Source organism: Lissotriton vulgaris, chromosome 3_1 (genome assembly GCF_964263255.1).
Source record: "Lissotriton vulgaris chromosome 3_1, aLisVul1.2, whole genome shotgun sequence".
Classification (NCBI taxonomy): Eukaryota; Metazoa; Chordata; class Amphibia; order Caudata; family Salamandridae; genus Lissotriton; species Lissotriton vulgaris.
Window position 1 is genome coordinate 1,529,367,891 of NC_141689.1, and position 20,749 is coordinate 1,529,388,639.

General features: G+C 47.7%; 1 protein-coding gene across 2 annotated transcripts in view; it reads left to right on the top strand.

The window, feature by feature from the left end:
* The first annotated feature begins 8,154 nt into the window (after nucleotides 1-8,154).
* Nucleotides 8,155-20,749, top strand: part of PAPSS1 (3'-phosphoadenosine 5'-phosphosulfate synthase 1) — a 322,558-nt gene continuing 309,963 nt past the window's right edge. Inside the window, exon 1 of one of the 2 annotated variants that reach the window (XM_086962022.1) lies at nucleotides 8,155-8,364. In XM_086962022.1, coding sequence (XP_086818148.1) covers nucleotides 8,179-8,364 — 186 coding nt within the window. In that variant the 5' untranslated portion in view covers nucleotides 8,155-8,178. Of the gene's footprint in view, nucleotides 8,395-20,749 lie in introns of both variants that reach the window. The other variant, XM_086962020.1, reaches the window with a different exon arrangement.

Sequence of the window (20,749 nt, forward strand, 5' to 3'; positions counted from 1 at the left end):
AATTTACATGGCTGGAAGGAGGAAGTACTACAACGAGAACTTTGAAGAATCTCGGAACCCAAGATTGACCTGGTTCCTCTCCAGGAGTTGGCAGAGAGGAAGAACCAGAGGCTTTAACGAATCCAGTCCTGTAGCTACAGGAGGTTGGAATCCAAACAGCCTTTCTGACAACATCTACAGAGAGACCACCAGGGACTTCTTCGAACCGGTGTCTCCTAATTCCAGTCAGACAGGAAGACATTGCTCGAGCCCACAGCCTGATGCAAGTGCCCTGTCACCTTTCTGGAGAAACGTGGCTTAGCCAGGTACGGGACCGGGTCTGGGGAAAACAGGAGGGTAGAAGGGTCTAATATCCCAGAATCTTCTGTGGTATTTTACCTTTTTTTACCTACTCATTTAACGACTTTCCAAAATATGTAAAGAAGGTCATCAACTTCAGTTACATTAAGGGAGGAATCCTTATTTCTGTCTTCTGTCGTGACTCAAACAAACTCATTTCTTTAAAAGAAAAATCACCATTTCTCTTGTAGTAGGACCACGAGTGACTATTCTTTTGGTGATTAGCCTTTCCATTGACCAATAGGGTAAAGTGAAGTGACTTACCCTGGTACTTATTTCTTTTCTCGAGGGCGTCTTCAAACTGGGCCGACAATTTCATCCGGTAACCCGAAAAAAAGTAAAGAATCAAAGCCATTAAGAAAGTGGACTCTTTCTTCTATGTTGTATATAAAATTGAATATAAGTCTACAGACAATTAGTTGTGTGATAAAAAAAACACCATTAATTCAACTTCCAAGCTTTGTAGTTATACTTACCCGCGCTTGACATCCTGCGTCACTTTTATTTCCAGGCTCCTTATGTGTTAGCACTCTGATACATCATTTCCGGTTTACACGAGGAGCACCAGTAAATTACAGTTTCCCTACACTCTTAAATTTGTGTTCTTTAAGGACTACTTGTTTATTTATTGTCCTGCTAGTGTGAGGCACAGTGCACTTTCACTTTAAGGATGGTAGCTTTAGCTTGCTTTTGTTTATGCACAGCACTCTTTCAAGTATGGCTTCACTTGTTTTTAATCCTACCCCATCATTAGCGGGTTGCAAACATATCTTCTCTGAGGCCCGTTTGTTTTTGAGCGGGCGTTTGTTCAGTTTGATCCAAGACCTGAAGTGTTGTCTTAGCTCTGAGCACACAGCACTTCTGCCGTGACGCATCTCCCCACGCAAACTTGCGCTACTCAATAGAACAGTTCTAGGAAATCTCTCTATTCAAGAGTTAAGCTGCTTCGAGGCTTCCTGTTGGGGATCTTGCACTACAGTGAAGAGACAACCTGTGTTGTAGAGGTGTGCGACTGAACTGAGAGCAGTGCTAAGGGTCCGGTTCGATTCTTAGAACCTTAATACTGGCCAAAGCCTTAAAACGGGTTATGTAAATCACACAACAAACAATGAAAAATATGATAAAGTCTCTTCAGATTTCAAAGAAGTGTATTTAGCATGTGCATGCTTTGACATCCGAAGGGCAAAGTTATAGTACTGCACTGAGAAGTCTTTCCTTATGGTAAGGCTTTGTTTTTACCTCTTAGTGCATACTTCTGTCATTTTTAGAATATATCGCAACCTCGATCTGAATGTGTTGGAGCGCTTTACACGTGTTCCAGTTACTTTACTCAAGGTGAAGTATTGTTTATAGTGATATGCTCAAAATCACAGGGGACCATCCTTTACAACGCAACTTTTACTCCGCACTACCATTACGACGCAGCTATTAAAACGCAAGTCGTTGCAACGACTTGCGCTGGAGGGCGCTGTAGGATAGGGAATAGTTTAATTTTCTATCCAACACCTTCCCTACTATCCACGGGGACTGGAGTTGGAATAGAAAATTAAACTATTCCACTATCTAGCGCCCCCCAACGCAAGTCGTTGTACCGACTTGGATTGTAAAAACTGCGTTGTAATGGCATGCGGAGGGAAAGCATGGTTGTGATTTCATACATCCAGAATCACATCATTTTGAACCAACGCCAACAATTGGCTGCTTCGGCTATAACATCACATCGGAGGTACAGGGAGGCAGAAGCCACATGAAAGCTCAGCTTGTTGTGGGTTCGAGGTTCCAACAGGACCTCGAGCAGAGCCAGATTTCAGCCCGGAGCCTGGTCCTAGCTTTCAGTGGATCGACCACCTCTACTATGTTGAGACACATTGTTGATAGTCCCCATAGCCAAAGTACTATGGTTCTATCCTGATTAACAATTTTCCCTGAGATAGAAAAGACCGCACATGTTTTTCATTACAGCTAATTTGTTTCCTATATTTTGAACACAGTAATGGGTAATTTATCGGCGCTGAGAGAAAACCCGGAGGTGAGATGACCTAAGCTCACTTGCCCATTGATTTACTACCAACTACCCAGAATATTTATCTTTTTTGTTGTCTTTTAGGTGTACTCCCCTTCCCACTTTTCAACACCATAGTCAGGGATGACATTGCCCCTCCGCAGGGTGGGGCTATACAAGAACTGACCTGCAGAAAAAAGGCAACAAAGAAGGTGGACGCCTGTTGCCCGCCCCTTAAGTTCCCATGTGGCAAGCCCAGGGGTTTCTTGATGAACCAAGGACTCTGCTGGGATGTTCCCTCTCATGGCAGTGGCAGGAAGGACACTTTATTTGGGCATGGGGAAGCAAGGCTAAAGGCCCCATTATGATGTCGGGCGGATTGCCCCCGCCAGGCTGGCGGGGGCTACCGCCAGCCTGGAGGGGGCAATCCACCCGACATCCACGCTCGTTTCACCCCCGCCATATTAGTATGGCGGGGAGGACCTCGGCGGACGGCAAGCCCGTCTGCCGCTTTTCCGCCCCGGTCGCCTTGCGGCCGGGGCGGAAAAGGAATAATATGGTGGCGGTGTCTATTAGACATTAGGGCCAGAAACTAATTATGGTTCAGTAGCAAAATTATGATTATAGAAGAATTCAATGAGTGAATCTGTATGAGCAAAAATAATATGGACAATCACTGCAAATAATGAAAACGGCATTTGAATGTTAAATGATTAAGAATTTGTATGTGTAAAAGTCATAAGATTATGTTTTGAAACAAAAAGTAAATAACAGTACAAAACAAACTGACGCTGTGGTATAATTATAATGAGTATGATTTGAAATTGATTAATGTTTGAAATTGTGAACATTCAGTTCATTAGGAACAGTGCACACTAGAGCAGGTTAATCCTGATCCGGGTCATATTAGACACCGCCAGCCATATTACGATGGGCCTTGGCAGGTGCCTTTCCGTGGCGGCGATGCCGCCACGGAAAGGCATGCGGTCTTCACTTTGGGGGGCCCCTGCGGGCCCCCAAAGTGAAGGAGGGATGGGGGGTGCACACTGGCGGTACCTGTGGTACCCCCCTGAATTTGCATATACAATGCGGTAGGTGTAAATGCAAATGCATTCATGCATTTATGGCATTGTGGCGGGCGTTGCAGAGAGCACCGCCCGCCACAATGTTAGAAAGGCAGGATGCGGCCGCCACTGTGGCGGCCGCATCCTAATTCCACCCACGGGACCCCTGCCCTTATGGCGGGCGGTCCCTAGTCCCAATAAGATTGCAGGCGGACTAAGTCCGCCCGTCATCCTAATGACCCCCTAAGTTTCTTAGATGTAAAGTCGTGCAGGCGACGGGGTCAGCTTCATTGTTACTGCATCGCAACACCACAACCGCAGTAAATGTGATATAAACGAATGCAGATCATTGTGTAGGCAGTCCTATCTTAGGCTAGTGCAGGTTACAAATGACCACAAAATCTCTCTAACGCTTTTCTCCTGAGCAGCAGTTATCTCTAGTGTACTGCCAGGATGAAGGGTATTTGGGCAAACTGCTGCTAATCATTTCTTTATCCCATGGTATTTCTCATCACTGATGGCTTGGGTTCTGGCCCTCGCCATTTGACCCCGCCATTCAGTGATGAAGACTAATTACATGTCTGGCTGCTCATCTATTGGTTGCTTAAAGTGAGATGGTGATTCCTTGGCTTAAATGGTTGGTGTGGGCACATAGAGGTTGAGTCCTGATGGGTTCGGCTCTGGCAGTAAGATAGAGAACCCATTCAGTTTGGCTCATGAGAGCAAAATAGCCAATGTTTCTTTTGCCCAGTATTGCTGATTATTGCGTTTTGGATTTTTTTCGTGTGAAACTGAGCTTGTTCTTATTTGAGCTAGAATCCTGGGTCTATTTCACAAGATCTCGGATTTTCTTTTTTACTCTTTTTTATAGCGCCAATGTGACCCAAGAGCGATAGAAACCTTTACAAGAGAACCAGATTACATCACATGTTTTTTGGCGCAGGGAGATTTAAGTGATTTTCCAGAATTACAGAATGTTGAGCCGAAGCTGGGATTCCAACTTGGTTCCCCTTTATTTAAAGCTGGCAGTTCTAGCCATTAGGCTGTTGAATTACTTAATGACTGCCTTCTGAGTCTTGACATGCTCCAGTTGCCAACACAGCTCATAACAGCCAGTGTTTTGTGACTCAGTTCAGAGCGAAGTTGTGCCTCTTTTTCTAAAACGTTATTTATCATGTTATCATTAATTAAACAAAAACAACAGTAACCCGAAAGTATAGAAGTGATCCATAGAGAATGCAATGCTGTGGCGGTCTTGAGTTTTTTGCACTAGATTGCTTTTCAGTTCTTGCCTACCAGACCGCTTTCTCTGTTTGGTTGCAAAAGACCTCTTGTGGGCTATCCCAAAAACGTACACTGAGTTTAGAGCCCGCCCATTGTTTTAATTGGTTGACTTTATTGTACTTCCTTTATTTCCTTGGTTCTTCTTGAAAGGCTTTCTTTACGCTTCTTGTGTTTATCCCTCCCATAGAGCATTGGCTTTATACCATGCTTTTGATTGGTTGGCCTGTATCCTTCCACTGCTTCCTTTTAGATCACAACTTCTTTCTTTTTCACTGAGTACTCCGTTGGAGTGCATATGTTTTGATTTTCTAACTTTCTTAATTCGTTTTTCAACAAGTACAATCTTGTAGATACAGCACGTCAGCCATCTTAAAAAGCTGACTCATATAACTCTATACATGTTGTTTATTTATCTACCCACCAACATTCATCTGCTCCCTACCCTCTGCCCTCTCAGGTCCCTCCTCAGAGGCAGGAAGGTAGGGCGGTATGGTTCAAGTCAGTTGCAAGTCTCAGCAGTGGTTTTCCCAATGTTGTTCAGGGAGTTCTGCCCTCCCCCAACCCGCTCCATATAGTGTTGTCAGGGCAGTCCGGCCTCAAAATCAATCTGATGGATTTAGTAACATATACAATTTTAGAGGGTCCCAAATATCTCTCGGTCTGGAGGATGGTGGCATCATAACTGTTCCTGGCAAAACAACAAATGATTGATCCAGTCTTTAAACTTAGGAGCCGCCCCCATCTGCATGCCACCCTTCGTTTGGCCATGAGCAAACCAAATGAAACGTACCATCTGACTGTAATATCCACCTTTTCAGTGTACCCCACCAGTGCCACAAGGGGAGTAAGCTGGCTGTAGTTGAGTGCTTATCATCGGGAATAGGGTGTCCTCTATTAACATCCAATATCTATGAACTTCAGGGGATGCCTATGCTAAATGTAAAATGTTGGATCCCTCCACACCGCACCTGAGAATGCGTATGTTTATCAGCTCTCTCCCTCTTGCGTTTCCCCTGCCAAATACCTGAAAACCCACCTCTGCGCTTCTTGTTACTCTCTCCCTTGTGTATTGGTCTCTTGGGTATTTCTCCTTCCTATTGGCATTGTAAATAACAATGCCTTTTATTTATGTGTTAATGATCAAAACAGATCAATAAAAGGGATTGTCATTTACAATGCAAACACAAGGAGATGATGGACAGAGCGCTGAAACTTTTCAGACACTCACCCCCAGTCACGGATCCATCATTCTTTAGCTCACTTCGCCACCCGAGTTCAGACACAGCCATATGCAAATCAGTCTTGACCCTGTGCCTCATGTGAACAGTCCAGCCCGAACTGCCAAGCCATGTCTTCCCTAGACCGGAAACAATCATCATGGGACCGGTTTTGGGCCTCATCAACCAGTCCTTTAAATGGAAGTTTTTTCAATATTATATACAAGCCATAGTTGCTGCTTATTTATCTTATGTAACTAACAACCATTCACAAAGCCAATATTTATTTATTTATTTATTTATGCATTTTTATATAGCGCGGACTTTACCCGAAGGCGTCAGAGCGCTTCACATTAGGAACAGAAATGAAACATAATGAGAAACATTACAAAAGAGCAGATTACAAAAGCATACGTTACTTACATAAGGTAATAGTGACAATTGTGAGCAAACAAAATACATGAGGTAGTAAAAATTGTGAGCAACCAAAAATACATGAGGTAGTAAAGGTAAAAGTGACAATTGTGAGCAAACAAAATACTTGAGGTAGTAAAAATTGTGAGCAACCAAAAATACATGAGGTAGTAAAGGTAATAGTGATAATTGTGAGCAAACAAAATACTTGAGGTAGTAAAAATTGTGAGCAACCAAAAATACATGAGGTAGTCAAAAGTGCACAAGAGGAAAAGTGACAAGTGTGTAGTTATAAGAGAAAACAGAGTATAATTTGAGGTATAATACTGCAATAAGTGCTAGGCACAAGAACAAGCGTTACGTAGGCAAGGTGGCACTTGTGCAAGTATCAAAGGTAAAAACATGTGAGAGGTAGCAACCGTGTGTTACAAGGGCAAAGTGGTGTGTGCATGTTACAAAAGGGCACCGAACACAAGTACATGGAGAATACTGCAAAAAGGCAGACACTCCAACCACAGGACAAACACTGGGAAGGCACTTCCATGGTCATGGAAAGTAGAAAATATCAGTAGTGGGAAGTCTTCCTCCAAATAGCAAGAGGACGTGAATTACTTTTGGAGGTGTCTCTGGAGGAGGAGAACTTTGAGGTCCCTTTTGAAGGCCTGGGAGGAGGCGGTGGTCCGGAGCTGAGGCGGAAACGAGTTCCAGATTCTCACTGCGTTGCCTGAAAAGGATTGGGCCATTGTTCTTTCCTTCTTGAAAGTGGGAGGTTCAAGCAGTAGATTCTCCGCATTGCGTGAAGGTCTAGAGCCTCCAGAGAGTTTCAGTTTATTCGCCAGGTAGCGGGGAGAGGAGGAGTGCAAGGCTTTGTGGGTGATACAAGCGGTCTTGTAGATAGCTCTAGCCTCGAAGGGAAGCCAGCGGAGGGTGGATAACATCGGTGTGATGTGATCGCTTCTTTTGGCCCCATAAATGAAACGAGCTGCTGAATGGAAGACAGACTTAAGTGGGGACAGGTGAGATTTGGGGAGGCCAGTAAGAAGACAATTGCAGTAGTCTAGTCTGGAGAGGACCAGCGATTGCACCAGGGTTATAAGGTCCTGCTCCGGGAAGAAGCGACGGATTCCCCAAAGAAGGCGCAGTTGGTAGCGAGCAGATTTTGCAATAGAATTGATGTGGGGAGTTAGATTGAGTTTTTTGTCTAGAATGACACCAAGGGATTTTGCGCTGTCGACAATGATGGGTTTATTGTTGAGTAGATTCATCTGATCCATCCATGATTGAACCGGGGGAGGAGAGAGTCCTGACTTGTAGGTTTGATGTTACTTGTTGCATCATATATCTGGAATCAATTACAGAAACAGCAAAATACAAGTTGTGCGGCAAAGACTGTTAGTTGAAACCTTTTGAAACCACGCCCTTAATTACACTGGTACATCCCTTCGAGAGACCCCTCAGTTTTTTCATCCCACTTAAAGCTCTGGGTAAATGTTTAATTACTATTACTTTTAACAACTACTTCTTGGTGCAGTGCAATGAGCGAATGATTAATGTTAAAGCTTCACATATTGAGAAAACGCACTTTCTTGGATGTTCAACAGCCGTGATCATATTTTACGTGATGTTTGTTGTACGAATTACATGGCAAAGATGTTCAGGGCTCGGCTCCTCCACCTCTAAAATCAGAGCCAGACACTTGGCTCAAGTCGGACACGAGAGCAATGTTATCTACAGGCCCCGACATGCGCTTGCTTGACACCGTCACACATAACTACAACGGCACACATAACTCCATCCTTGGAACTAAAAGATCTAAGACGGGACGTGACGTTGAGTCACGTGATGTCCGCCGTTGCTCATGGTAATTCCTCTAATAGGAACTAGTCACTGGCGTGGCAATGAGGGCGGAGAGTTGGTCTGGAGCCTCAGCTTCTCTGATTCACACAGTCTCTGCCACTCGGTCTACACCTTTATCCCCAGGAGCACACAGCATCGCCCGCGTACAGGACCTGCGATGGAGATCTCCGAGAGCCAGTACAAGAAGGTGAAGCTGAACAATAAACTGCAGAACTGGGTGAGCGCGAGACGCCGGGGGTGAATGGGCTAGACAGGCTGCAGTCAGCTAACCTAGAGGCTATGCTGCCACATAGCGACAGCATCCTCAGGATCACCAGGCGTTCAGTGCTCAGTAGCATCAAGATTGTCAGACCCTAGACATCGGGAACCTTAGTATCCTGCAGCTCGGGACATCTGAGCTCTGAACACCCGAGCTCTGAACACCCACCTGCCTGCTGCCCTCACCCCCGGAGGCTGACATCCGCGACAGCAACCAAGCGCCTGCTTGTGGAGGACAGCAACCCCCCCCCCCCCCCCCCCCCCCCTTTTTGATACATTAATATATCACATGCAGATTATTTTTGAATTTACCCAACCTAACAATCCTCACCCACTGCAAGTCTCCGGGAAAAAAACATTTGCCATCCTCAAGATGACCAATTTTATGCTGAGTGTTTGAAACCAATAGACCTGAGTCCCAGAGTTACTTCCTACCCCTAAGAACCCATCACTTGTCTGTACCCCCTTGAGAGATCTGCTGCCTTGTCGGTGCCCCATTGAAAGGCTTGCAGGCAGCCTTGTCTGTGCCCACCTGAGAGCCTTGTTGGTGCCAAGTGACTTTAAGCCTTGCCGCCGTCCTCCTGGGAGACATGAAGCCTTGCCTGTTCCCTCCTCTTCCAGCAACCTTACCGTGGTCCCAGGACACTTGCAGCCTGTTATCCACGCCCTCCTGGGAGACTTGCAGCTTGGTTTGCTCCCTCATGTTCCTGAAGTCTTGCCCTGACCCCAGCAACATATGCCTTCTCCTGCCCCATCTTCATAACCCGAAAATTAAATAAAATAAAAAAATGCACCAAATGCCAGGCCTACTGGCTTTGCCAAAGCTTGTTTGACAATGTACCGTGATGTAAGGTTTATGTGTTAGAATGAAGAAGGATACACACTGTCACCAGGCAACCCTCTTTCTTTAAATTAGCAGTCCCCTAAATAAATACGCCAATTCAGTTTTTAACGATTTCGATGCATTACCTGTTCCACTAATAAGCTTTATGTTCTTAGCTGTTCTGGTCCTACAAAGAACTATATATGTTGTTTGAAATCATTTATTTGGAAGTTGAACAATACAAAGATACCACGGGACACCAAATTTTGGTGTCTGACCGGTCCTCATTTGCTGCCGCACTTCCAAAGTGATGTTATCTCAGCTTTTATATGAGCGATCTTGTTTTTTTTATATAGTGCTTCCTGAGTGTGTTCAATAACCGTTATTGCTTTTACCCAATTCTCTGTTATGAAGTTTACAAATCTTGGAATCGTGGGACGGTTAGTCGGTTTTCGTTGACTTACATGCTGGCATTGCCTGAATCAAAGTACAAGTGCGGGGAGGACCTGGGTGGACGGAGTCCCCTCACTAATTTCAGAGAGTGGACACTGCCCCCCTCAGTTTGAGTCGGAAATGTCATTTTTTTTATAGGAAATTTGAACTCGTGGTGTCACCTTACTTGTACCTCAGCTCTATAACTGTTCTATTATAGCCACGGCCAATGGAATTATACATAGGGGAGGACCAATTTATGCAGTAGGTTGACTAAATTATGTGGCAGCAAAAGGCAAATAATTCTGCACATGTTGTGTTAGCATAACCTTATTATTTTTGTGTTTTAACACATGTAATCACTCTTTTCAAATGTTGTTCCTCATTATTATCAGTTTAACACTTCAAATACAGAAGTAAGCAACATAAAGGTGACCAGTCAAACTTTAGGAAGGACCCTCCCCTGTGCTGCAACACTTATCTGCATTTTGAGTTACTTTTGTTCCGTGGGAACTAGATTTTTTTGTTAAAACCTGCAGTTGATGTGTTATTTGGGAACTGCAGCTAACCCATAATTATGTTAAAACGCGGCAGCCTCAAAATCGCATAATTCCAGGGGCTCTGGTTGGAGCATTGGCTTGCAGCGTGGCCTCGCAACGCGCGTTTAACCCCTAGGCAACTTCCTTCTTAGTCGTGAGCCTGCCCTAGAAAGTTGTTATAAGCTGCTAACTACCCACCATTTTCACTTGTTCCTTAATAATGTGAAAAGAAGACGTTTTTGTGCCTTCATGCTGGTTAAACACAACTGCGGAAAAAGAAATGCAAGCACACCAAACATCTCTAACCATACAATATGCACTTTTTTTATTTTGGTTAGTCTATGAAACTTTAGTTTTTAGGTCTTGCCTGAGCCAATGCGCTTGCGCATTGCTCCGGCGAGAATTATAGTAAGGGCAAAAGAACAGTGTATCAAAACGGCGGATTATGCACAGTTCATGTGAGACAGGCGCGTGCCCTACGCCAGCCACGTCATACACCACCATTTGTCTGTACCTCGCATCAGACTTAAAAGGCTGCCGCTCCCCCGCATCAGACTTCAAAGGAATGCGCTCCCGCTCCTCCGCCCCCCCCCCCCCCTGCCCCCCAGCAATGCTGAGAGCTTGTTTCCTTCACGTTCTTCTCCTGCTTTTCCCTTTCCCTTTGGCCATTTGCCTTTGTCACCTCGTCACGCGTGCACATCGCACACCATTTGTCTGAGCCTCGACATCAGACTTCAAAGGCTGCCGCTCCCCCGCCCCCCCCAGCAATGCCGAGAGCTTGTTTCTGGGTTATAGTTTTCTCCTTTGTCACATCGCTATGGTTTGCCCTTCGCCCTCATGGTGTTATCTGTGGGGCCATGATCACCCACATAGTCGAGTATTCCAACACATTCTTAATGATACTGTCAGTTGCAACATTCTTAATTATTGAAGTGGAGTTTGATTTTTACTTCTTAATCTTCCATTTTGAGATATACTCATTCCCACGGAAGTCACTGTCATGGAGGTTTCGTACCCATACTCGCTGTTATCATCACAGTGGATGCAGCCGGGAACAATAAAGTTACGCCTTCCGGTTGGCGGTTCAGTTGCACGCTCTAGCCTTTGATCGAGCGTGACTATATAGACACTTCCAGGTGTTGTCCCACCCCACACCTTGAAGCCACAAATGCGAGTCACGGGATCACGCTTAACCGCTACAATCCAAGTAAGAGCTTTAGATGCAGCCGCATTCTGATACTTTCACATACTTTTAGCAAGACTTTTATGAGCCTAGTGACACTGGTCACGACCCAGGATTTGCTCTTACACTCTCCTCCCTTTTTGTTTGCAGATTGCAAACCTCCTGACACACACCCGTGTCCCTCCCGTGATCTCCACTTTGATGGATTCCAGATCCACACATGGCGCTACGGGTTGTTTTGTTGCCATACTTCATTAGTAGGTACTGGCGAGTGCCCATGCGGATTTATGACAGAGGTCTCAGTCTCTCACTGCTCACTGGCTGGTCTTCGTTACTCCAGTCTCCACTCCATTTTTTTTTATTATTTCTTTATTTTAGATCGTTTGGCTCAAAGATACTTACCTGTGTATCCACCCGTGGCTTCCCTTTGATTTCAATTACACTTTCAAGGTATGAGTTGTTTCTTACGGTTTCTTTCACATCTTTACTTTCCACCTGTGAGATAACAGGCTGAGCTAGATCATTGTGCTTATCCCGGTCATAGATCCTTTTGTACTCGGTCACATTCTTTCTTCTTGTGGTCCAGACCTGCCGGGTTGGAATTATCACAGGCTTGTCGGTGAGTTGTCTACATAGACCTGAATTGATGTTTGGCACCTGGCTCTAGTGACTTTAATCACCACTTGTATTTCAGACTGACGTCACTTCTTATTCATATTCCATTCAGATTTTATTGATCCGCTCACCGCGAATACAGGGAGGGAAGGCATGCTCCATCCATTATCCTTTCTACTCCCTTCCCTCCCTGTGTGTGTGTTTCCTTTCACTTATCCAGATTTCCTTTCCTTTTCTATATTTACGCAATGTATAGACATATCACTCTTCCTTGAGCAGATGCTTTATTCTCTGGTTTCGGGAGAATAGTACACCATTGCAAGTTTTCAGTTTTCTGTTGGGAGAGTTTCCCTTTCACGCTTGCTATCTCCCTCATACGTTTCTAAGGGGTCTGATCTCCTGGTCACATAGTCATTTTCCCTGGCCTTTAGTCTTAATCCGTTTTACTTTTTTGTTGGACTTGGCCCTTTTTGCAGGGTCATCCCTGAACTTTTTGCCTTCCTCCTATATTCTCTCTGACCTGTTTTTGTTGGTATAATGACTATGGGCACTTTACCACTGCTGATCAGTGCTAAAGTGCATATGCTCTCCCTACTGTAAAATTGCTATATGCGATTGGTTTCCATGATTGGCTTATTTGGTTTACTGTCAGACCCCAGTAAAGTGCACCAGGAGTGCCAGGGCTTGTAAATCCAAATGCTGCTAGTGGGCCTGCGGCACTGGTTGTGCCACCCACAGAAGCAGCCTTGTAAAAGGTGTCTAGGGTCTGCCATTGCAGAACCTGCATGCAGTCTGGTACTGTCATGATGGCTGGGCAAGTGCACACACCTGCCAGCCCCTAAAACTCCCCTTTACTTCATGTGAGTCACCCCTATGGTAGGCCCCAGGGCAGGGTGCATTGTAAGCATAAGGTAGAACAATCCCTGATGTGCGTGGCTTGTCCTAATAGTGAATTACAGCCATTTTCGTTTTTCACTATTGGAAGGCTACCTGTTCTCATAGGCCAGAATGGGCTGCTGGAAATGTTACACTCTATAATCCCAGCAGGCTCGGGGAACATGGTAGAAAGTCAAGTTTGATATGCCTGAACTCAGCATAACACAATACATCTTTTAGTAAAGTTTATTTTAATATCCTGTGTTTGCAAACACCACTTTTAGAAAGCTGGCGTTTGCTTGCCTAACCATTTCAGCCCGCCTCTGCTCTTATGTGTATCTGCTGTCTGGTTTGTGTGAGTGACCGGGCTGGGGAATTCCAGGAAACAGTCAGGGCTGCCAGGTGGTGAATAGAGAGATTACACCAGGATGGGTGGGAGGAGTGCCCCTTGACTCTGAATAGGGTTGTGCTCTGCCACCTCAATGCTGGCTCCACCCCCTGGGGAGGGTCTGATGTCTCTAACCTGCACACTGAAAGAAAAGCCAGAGTCTCCAAAACAAAGTGCTCAGGAACTGGACTGAATTAGGCAAAGGCCCCCCCCCCTGGCCTGAAAGCACAAAAAGTTTACAGTATAAAGACAGGAGCCCTGCTCCTACGAAATTAGATCCTGTTTATGCCAAGAAGAACCTCTGCCTGACAAGAAGGACCTGGAAAAGCTGCATGGAGGAGTACTCTCTCTGACCTGGGAGACTGGGCTGTGGTGGGTGCCTTGCTACAAGAAGGAGAGGAAAAGACTGAAGTGACTTTTGAATCTACTTGTGCTTTTGAAAACAATCTCCAAGGGCTTGTGTGTGAGCTTGCCCCCTGAACTGAGCCCCAGGACCATTGGGCTCTTCTCCTGCCTTCAACCCGAGCTGCTGGAACTGCCTGTGTCTGTGCCCCGCTGAAGCCGTCTCTAAGTGCGCCTCGCCAACCCTAAAGCCCGTGCTGTGTCCGCTCTGCTCCGTGTGACTCCGCTCCTTTCCGAGCCAAATTTGCACTGTGTCGCTTCTGGGCCACGCTGCACCTGGCTTTGCTCCCCCCCCCCCCCCCCCCCCATCCGAGCCGCACCGCCACCGCCTTCAGCCCCCACGGACCTAATCCGCCACGTTATCCAGCGAGGTACGGTTCGTACGTCCTAAGCGTACACAACCGCACCGTGCTATCCTTCTCCGCGCCGCACTAACCAAGCCGCCAGGTACGTCGGGTACTAGCCGCTGCGTGCCGCACAGCCACCCCTGGGAAACAACCTCTGACCCGAAGGTACGGCTTGTTTGCCGTGACCGCACAAGCAACCCGTATCGCCTGCCCCGCTCCTCAAGGCCCCCACCGCTCTACGCCTCGCACAGAGACGCCACCAGAGCCAGGGCCCGCCTCGGAGAGGAATCCACCAGCATCGAGTCGTTGCCTCTACGTCTCGGAGGCCGCCTGCGAGCTGGACTCTGCACCAACAGAAAGGTACTGTTAATCCGACGCGCACTTTGGTGCGTACACCCGGGCCCAGGAGCCCGCAACCCTTTGTTTAACTGCCTTTCTGAGAGCATCCCCAACGGTGAGAGTCGGACAAGACTGCGCACAGACACTAAGAACTTTGCATTTTGGAACCAACATCTTATTTAATTGCTAAAATAGTATTGTGGCTTTAGTGAAGAATATTATCTGGGTCTTGTATTAAGTCTGCTTAAAGTCTATATATAAAATACCTATTTTTATATGAAAACTTGCCTGATGTCCCTTTGTAGTGTGTCAGCTGATTACTGTATATTATAACAAATCAGACCCCCCCAGGATATAGCGGCATGGATTAGCAAATTTAGCGGCACAAAAATGGAAATTTAGCGGCACAAATATGGAAATTTAGCGGCAATTTTGCGGCATTTTATTTGGCCATTTTCCTACAACAAATACAGATATCTTTGTTTTTTGAGTTAATTAACAACATGAAGCTATATATATTTGGTTTAATTACAATGTAGACACTTTGGGGCAGATTTACAAGCCCTTTGCGCCCCTTTTACACCACCGTTGCATCACTTTTGTGACGCAGCGGCAGCGCAACAGATGCGCCATGGTGCGGGGTACTTACAACGTGCCGCATCTGGGAGATGCGTCACGTTGTAAAGCCCTGCGCCAGAAGGAGGCGTTCCTGCACAGAAACGCCTCCTAAAAGTGGCTGAGTGAAATCTACAAGATTTCACTCAGTCACTTTTGGGCCCATGCTGCGTCAAAACCCTGCGCCTGCTTGAAGCAGCCGTAAGGCGTTTGGCAAACAAGCCTTTCTATAGCCTTCCCTCTGACTCTTCCCCCTCCATCTCCCCTTTACTCATCCCAAACCTCCTCCTACTGCTATAATCTCCAAAGAAACCCTTCCCTCTTCTATCCCTCCACAACTCTTTTCAATCCAAAAGACTTGCATGTACACTGCTCAAATAAATTTCGTATTTCCCCTGTAGTAATTCCCAACTAATCCTGTGTGCGTTCCGGAGTAGCGGCTACCTGCCGAAAAGTGCTTCGACACTTCATTAGGGGTAGCCAGCCCTATATACATGCAAACCCTTTCCTCCACTATCCTTATTCAAACCAAATAACAAACTCACATGTCCACCGCTCCTAATTAATTTCATATCTCCCTATAGTATACTAATTCACGAATAATCCACTTTGGGTTCCGGGGTAGCATGCTACTCGAGGAAAGGCGCTTCGACGCCTTCTCAGGAGTAGTAAGCGCTATATAAATGCACTTACAACAGTAGCAGGATAAATTGGTTTATTGTAACGCGCTGGTGACCTCGCTACATAAAATTGCAGATGGTTTATCACAGTGAACCTTCAGGAAAAACTGTGATGGTGGTTCTACTCTCGATGCAACGGAAAGATAACAGTTCTACACGTATGATGAAATGTCATACAGAAAGACACATTACGTTGACTACCAGACGAGTGAGCCATAACATACAGCATGGTGTAGAAACTTGCTTTGCTCTCGCTGGTGATTGACCTGATTTTAAATATTTATGTAACATTACAATATAAAAAGGCAAATACAAACTACAGCACGACTGTCCTACAAACACAATTAAAACTTTCACTGCTTGACTGAAAGCGCCCCATCACATCTCCTCCCATTCAAAGGTGGCCGCCTAAGCATGCTCCTCATTTGTAGTCTTTCTATTATGTCCATGAAGAAAGGGGCTCGTATCACGTAACGCAGGGAAGTAATCCTTAGAAGAAAACTACGAGTCCCAGGGTGCTTCTTTGGGAGATTCTGACTGTAGAGGAGAACGGAAATCTGAACGTGGGTGAGCATGAAGTATTTGTTTCTCTTATAAGAAGTGTGCCTGCCGGTGGCAGTTCAGTTGCTTGACTGATAACTGAAACAACTTGTATTTCTGGCAGTTGTAGGCCGAGAAGAAACACTACTTCTACATTTGTGGCAGGTGTGGGTACCACCTTCTGACCAGTCGTTTTCCTTCCATCTGCAAAGAACGACAACGGTTCTTAGTTTCATCTTTCATCTATGTGCTCCAGGTTTTTTAAAACTGACTTTCCATAATATTTATTTGTTTTGTCCAATGGTCCTCTGTACTTCAGAGCGAGCTCCTGCTACTCCATGCCATTGAGTCCGTCAATGTGAAGTGCTTTAATCAGACCCCCAGGATATAGCGGCTTTTATAAAAATGCCGCGATTTCTACAAAAGTGCCGATTTCGCGGGCACTTTTGTAAAAATCGCAGCATTTTTACAAAAGTGCAGATTTCGCTGCAAATCGCGAAATCCTGGAGGGTCTGACAAATGCTTAGCCCATAACGTCCTGAAGTTTAGCCTTGACTGCTCACGCCACACTGCCTAGAGGGTGAGCAGGGGTTATTTTTAGGAGTAAGTCCCTTGCCCTGACTAGAGGAGAGGGTCTCTGTTTGTCACAAAAACTTTCCTGTGCCAATCAGAGACCCCCAATTCTTCATAACTCTTTCAACTATCTTCTTTACACACTTCCAGATATACAGATCAAGGATCCTTTTTTGGGCCTTTCATGGTCAGCTGCACCACTTAGGACTTCTCTCGCATTTTTTGGCCCTAGCCACCCTATCCCACTTACAGCGCAATATTACTATATGTTCATTTGTCTGGTTCGTATCTCCACCCAATAATGTTAATATTGTATAGCCTACGTGTGATGCTTTTCAGTCACGTTGCACTTCGCCGATGCACATATTTGAGCACCACCTCACCTTTACAGCAATAATTCTGTAACATTATAATGGCTTATGTTGAACCATGTCATGATCCATGGGTTTTTAGGGTTTCCACAGTAAATGGGTGGTGTATCACCTATGTCACCTAGTGGGAGAGTTTACTCTCCATTGTGATTCACCACACCCTATGACACTGCTGCACGCCTCACACTGCTGCACGCCTCACACTGCTGCACGCCTCACACTGCTGCACGCCTCACACTGCTGCACGCCTCACACTGCTGCATTACTCACACTGCTGCATTACTCACACTGCTGCATTACTCACACTGCTGTACGCCAGACACTGCTGCATTACTCACACTGCTGCATTACTCACACTGCTGCATTACTCACACTGCTGCATGCTGCACACTGCTGCATTACTCTCACTGCTGCATTACTCTCACTGCTGCACGCCTCACACTGCTGCACGCCTCACACTGCTGCACGTCTCACACTGCGGCACGCCTCACACTGCGGCACGCCTCACACTGCGGCACGCCTCACACTGCGGCACGCCTCACACTGCGGCACGCCTCACACTGCGGCACGCCTCACACTGCGGCACGCCTCACACTGCTGCACCCTGCTGCATGCCTCACACTGCTGCACGCCGCACACTTCTGCACGCCGCACACTTCTGCACGCCGCACACTTCTGCACGCCGCACACTGCTGCACGCCGCACACTGCTGCACGCCGCACACTGCTGCACGCCGCACACTGCTGCATGCTGCACACTGCTGCATGCTGCACACTGCTGCATTACTCGCACTGCTGCATGCTGCACACTGCTGCACACTGCTGCACGCCTCACACTGCTGCACGCCTCACACTGCTGCACGCCTCACACTGCTGCACGCCTCACACTGCTGCATTACTCGCACTGCTGCATGCTGCACACTGCTGCATGCTGCACACTGCTGCACGCCGCACACTGCTGCACGCCTCACACTGCTGCACGCCTCACACTGCTGCACGCCTCACACTGCTGCACGCCTCACACTGCTGCACGCCTCACACTGCTGCACGCCTCACACTGCTGCACGCCTCACACTGCTGCACGCCTCACACTGCTGCATTACTCACACTGCTGCATTACTCACACTGCTGCATTACTCACACTGCTGTACGCCAGACACTGCTGCACGCCGCACACTGCTGCACGCCGCACACTGCTGCATTACTCACACTGCTGCATTACTCTCACTGCTGCATTACTCTCACTGCTGCATTACTCACACTGCTGCACGCCTCACACTGCTGCACGCCTCACACTGCGGCACGCCTCACACTGCGGCACGCCTCACACTGCGGCACGCCTCACACTGCGGCACGCCTCACACTGCGGCACGCCTCACACTGCGGCACGCCTCACACTGCGGCACGCCTCACACTGCGGCACGCCTCACACTGCGGCACGCCTCACACTGCGGCACCCTGCTGCACGCCGCACACTGCTGCACGCCGCACACTGCTGCACGCCGCACACTGCTGCACGCCGCACACTGCTGCACGCCGCACACTGCTGCACGCCTCACACTGCTGCACGCCTCACACTGCTGCATTACTCACACTGCTGCATTACTCACACTGCTGCATTACTCACACTGCTGTACGCCAGACACTGCTGCACGCCGCACACTGCTGCATTACTCACACTGCTGCATTACTCACACTGCTGCATGCTGCACACTGCTGCATTACTCTCACTGCTGCATTACTCTCACTGCTGCACGCCTCACACTGCGGCACGCCTCACACTGCGGCACGCGCATTGTAACCAAGTTCTGATATTTGCATAGCGCCATTTTTAGTAAGCTTCGTAATTTCATAGCGCTATTATCCCACAGCGCTTACATTGCTTTGCCTGCATTACATTGCATTGTTGTGTGTGAATTCCCCCGGCGCCCTGCTCTGACCTCCCCTCCATTTTGATCCTGCTGTTGTTGTGTTCCCCTGAGCCCGCCACGCCTCCCAGCTGAGCCGCCCTCCCACAAGCATTGAAAAGCATTCCCCAAACCTCGCAGCGCTGTGATTCACTCGCCGCTTCCGCCTTGAGTGATCGCTCCCCTCGCTGCTCCTTACAACGTGGTATCGTATTGCTGCATTGTAACCAAGTTCTGATATTTGCATAGCGCATTGTAACCAAGTTCTGATATTTGCATAGCGCCATTTTTAGTAAGCTTCGTAATTTCATAGCGCTATTATCCCACAGCGCTTACATTGCTTTGCCTGCATTACATTACATTGTTGTGTGTGAATTCCCCCGGCGCCCTGCTCTGACCTCCCCTCCATTTTGATCCTGCTGTTGTTGTGTTCCCCTGAGCCCGCCACGCCTCCCAGCTGAGCCGCCCTCGCCCCTCCCCCTCCACTATCCATATATGACAGTAGCTCCCGCGCGCAGCGTCCACGCGCAGCGTTCGCGCCCAATCCGCGCCGAAGGTGCGCCAAAGGTAAGCCCGTCTACGCCCGTCCGCGCCTGGACCGCGCCCAGCGCCATACCCCCTGGCCCCCGTCCCTCCCAGCCCGCCCGCATTACCTACGATGCCGCCACCCTCCTAGCCCTTAACCCCGGTCGCGCCCCCAACTGCGTCCAAGCCGCTCCTGGACACACCCATGGACCTTTCTCCTGCTACTCCTGCAAATTCAGCGGCACCGACAACATCTCCGCTACGAGCACACCACAGACTCTCGACCCCAACCACCTACAATGCATCCTTCTCAACACCCGTTCGGTCCACAGGCACGCCATTGACCTATGGAATCTACTAGACACCATCTCTCCGGACGTCGCATTCCTAAAAGAAACATGGATGAACGCCTCTTCCGCCCCAGACATCACCATAGCCATCCCAGAAGATTATAAGATCACCCGCAAAGACCGTACCAGCCACACAGGAGGAGGAATCGCTATCGTCCATAAGAAATCTATCCGCATCTCAACCAGCTCTGACGCCAACCTCGCCAACTCCGAACACCTTCACTTCCAGATCCACATCGACCCCAAGACCACACTCAGAGGCACCCTCCTCTACAGACCACCAGGACCCCGCGCAAAATTCAGTGAAGACATCACGGACTTCATCTCTCCACACGCGCTCCCCTCCAAAGACTATATTCTTCTGGGAGACCTCAACTTTCACCTTGAAAAGATAAACGACCACAACACCGCCACCCTCGTGGACAACCTCGCCAACCTCGGACTTAAACAACTAGTCACTTCCCCCACCCACATCGCAGGTCACACTCTCGACCCTATCTTCACCTCCAGCAATCATGTCTCCTTCAGCCACACTACGGATCTCCTCTGGACCGACCACAGCTGCGTTCACTTCACCTACAACAAGCCGAAACCCATCAACCACTCCCAACCTACCCTGCAAAGAAACTGGAACAAAATCACCACGGACCAAATCTCCGCATCGCTCCTTCGAAACTCCCCAGCCCTCTCTTCTAACGCCAACGAAGCCGCCACCAACCTCACCCTATGGCTATCCAACACCGCCGACACCTTAGCACCACTGAAAAAACGTCAAAGCAAACCTGGCAACAAGAAAGCCTCATGGTTCAA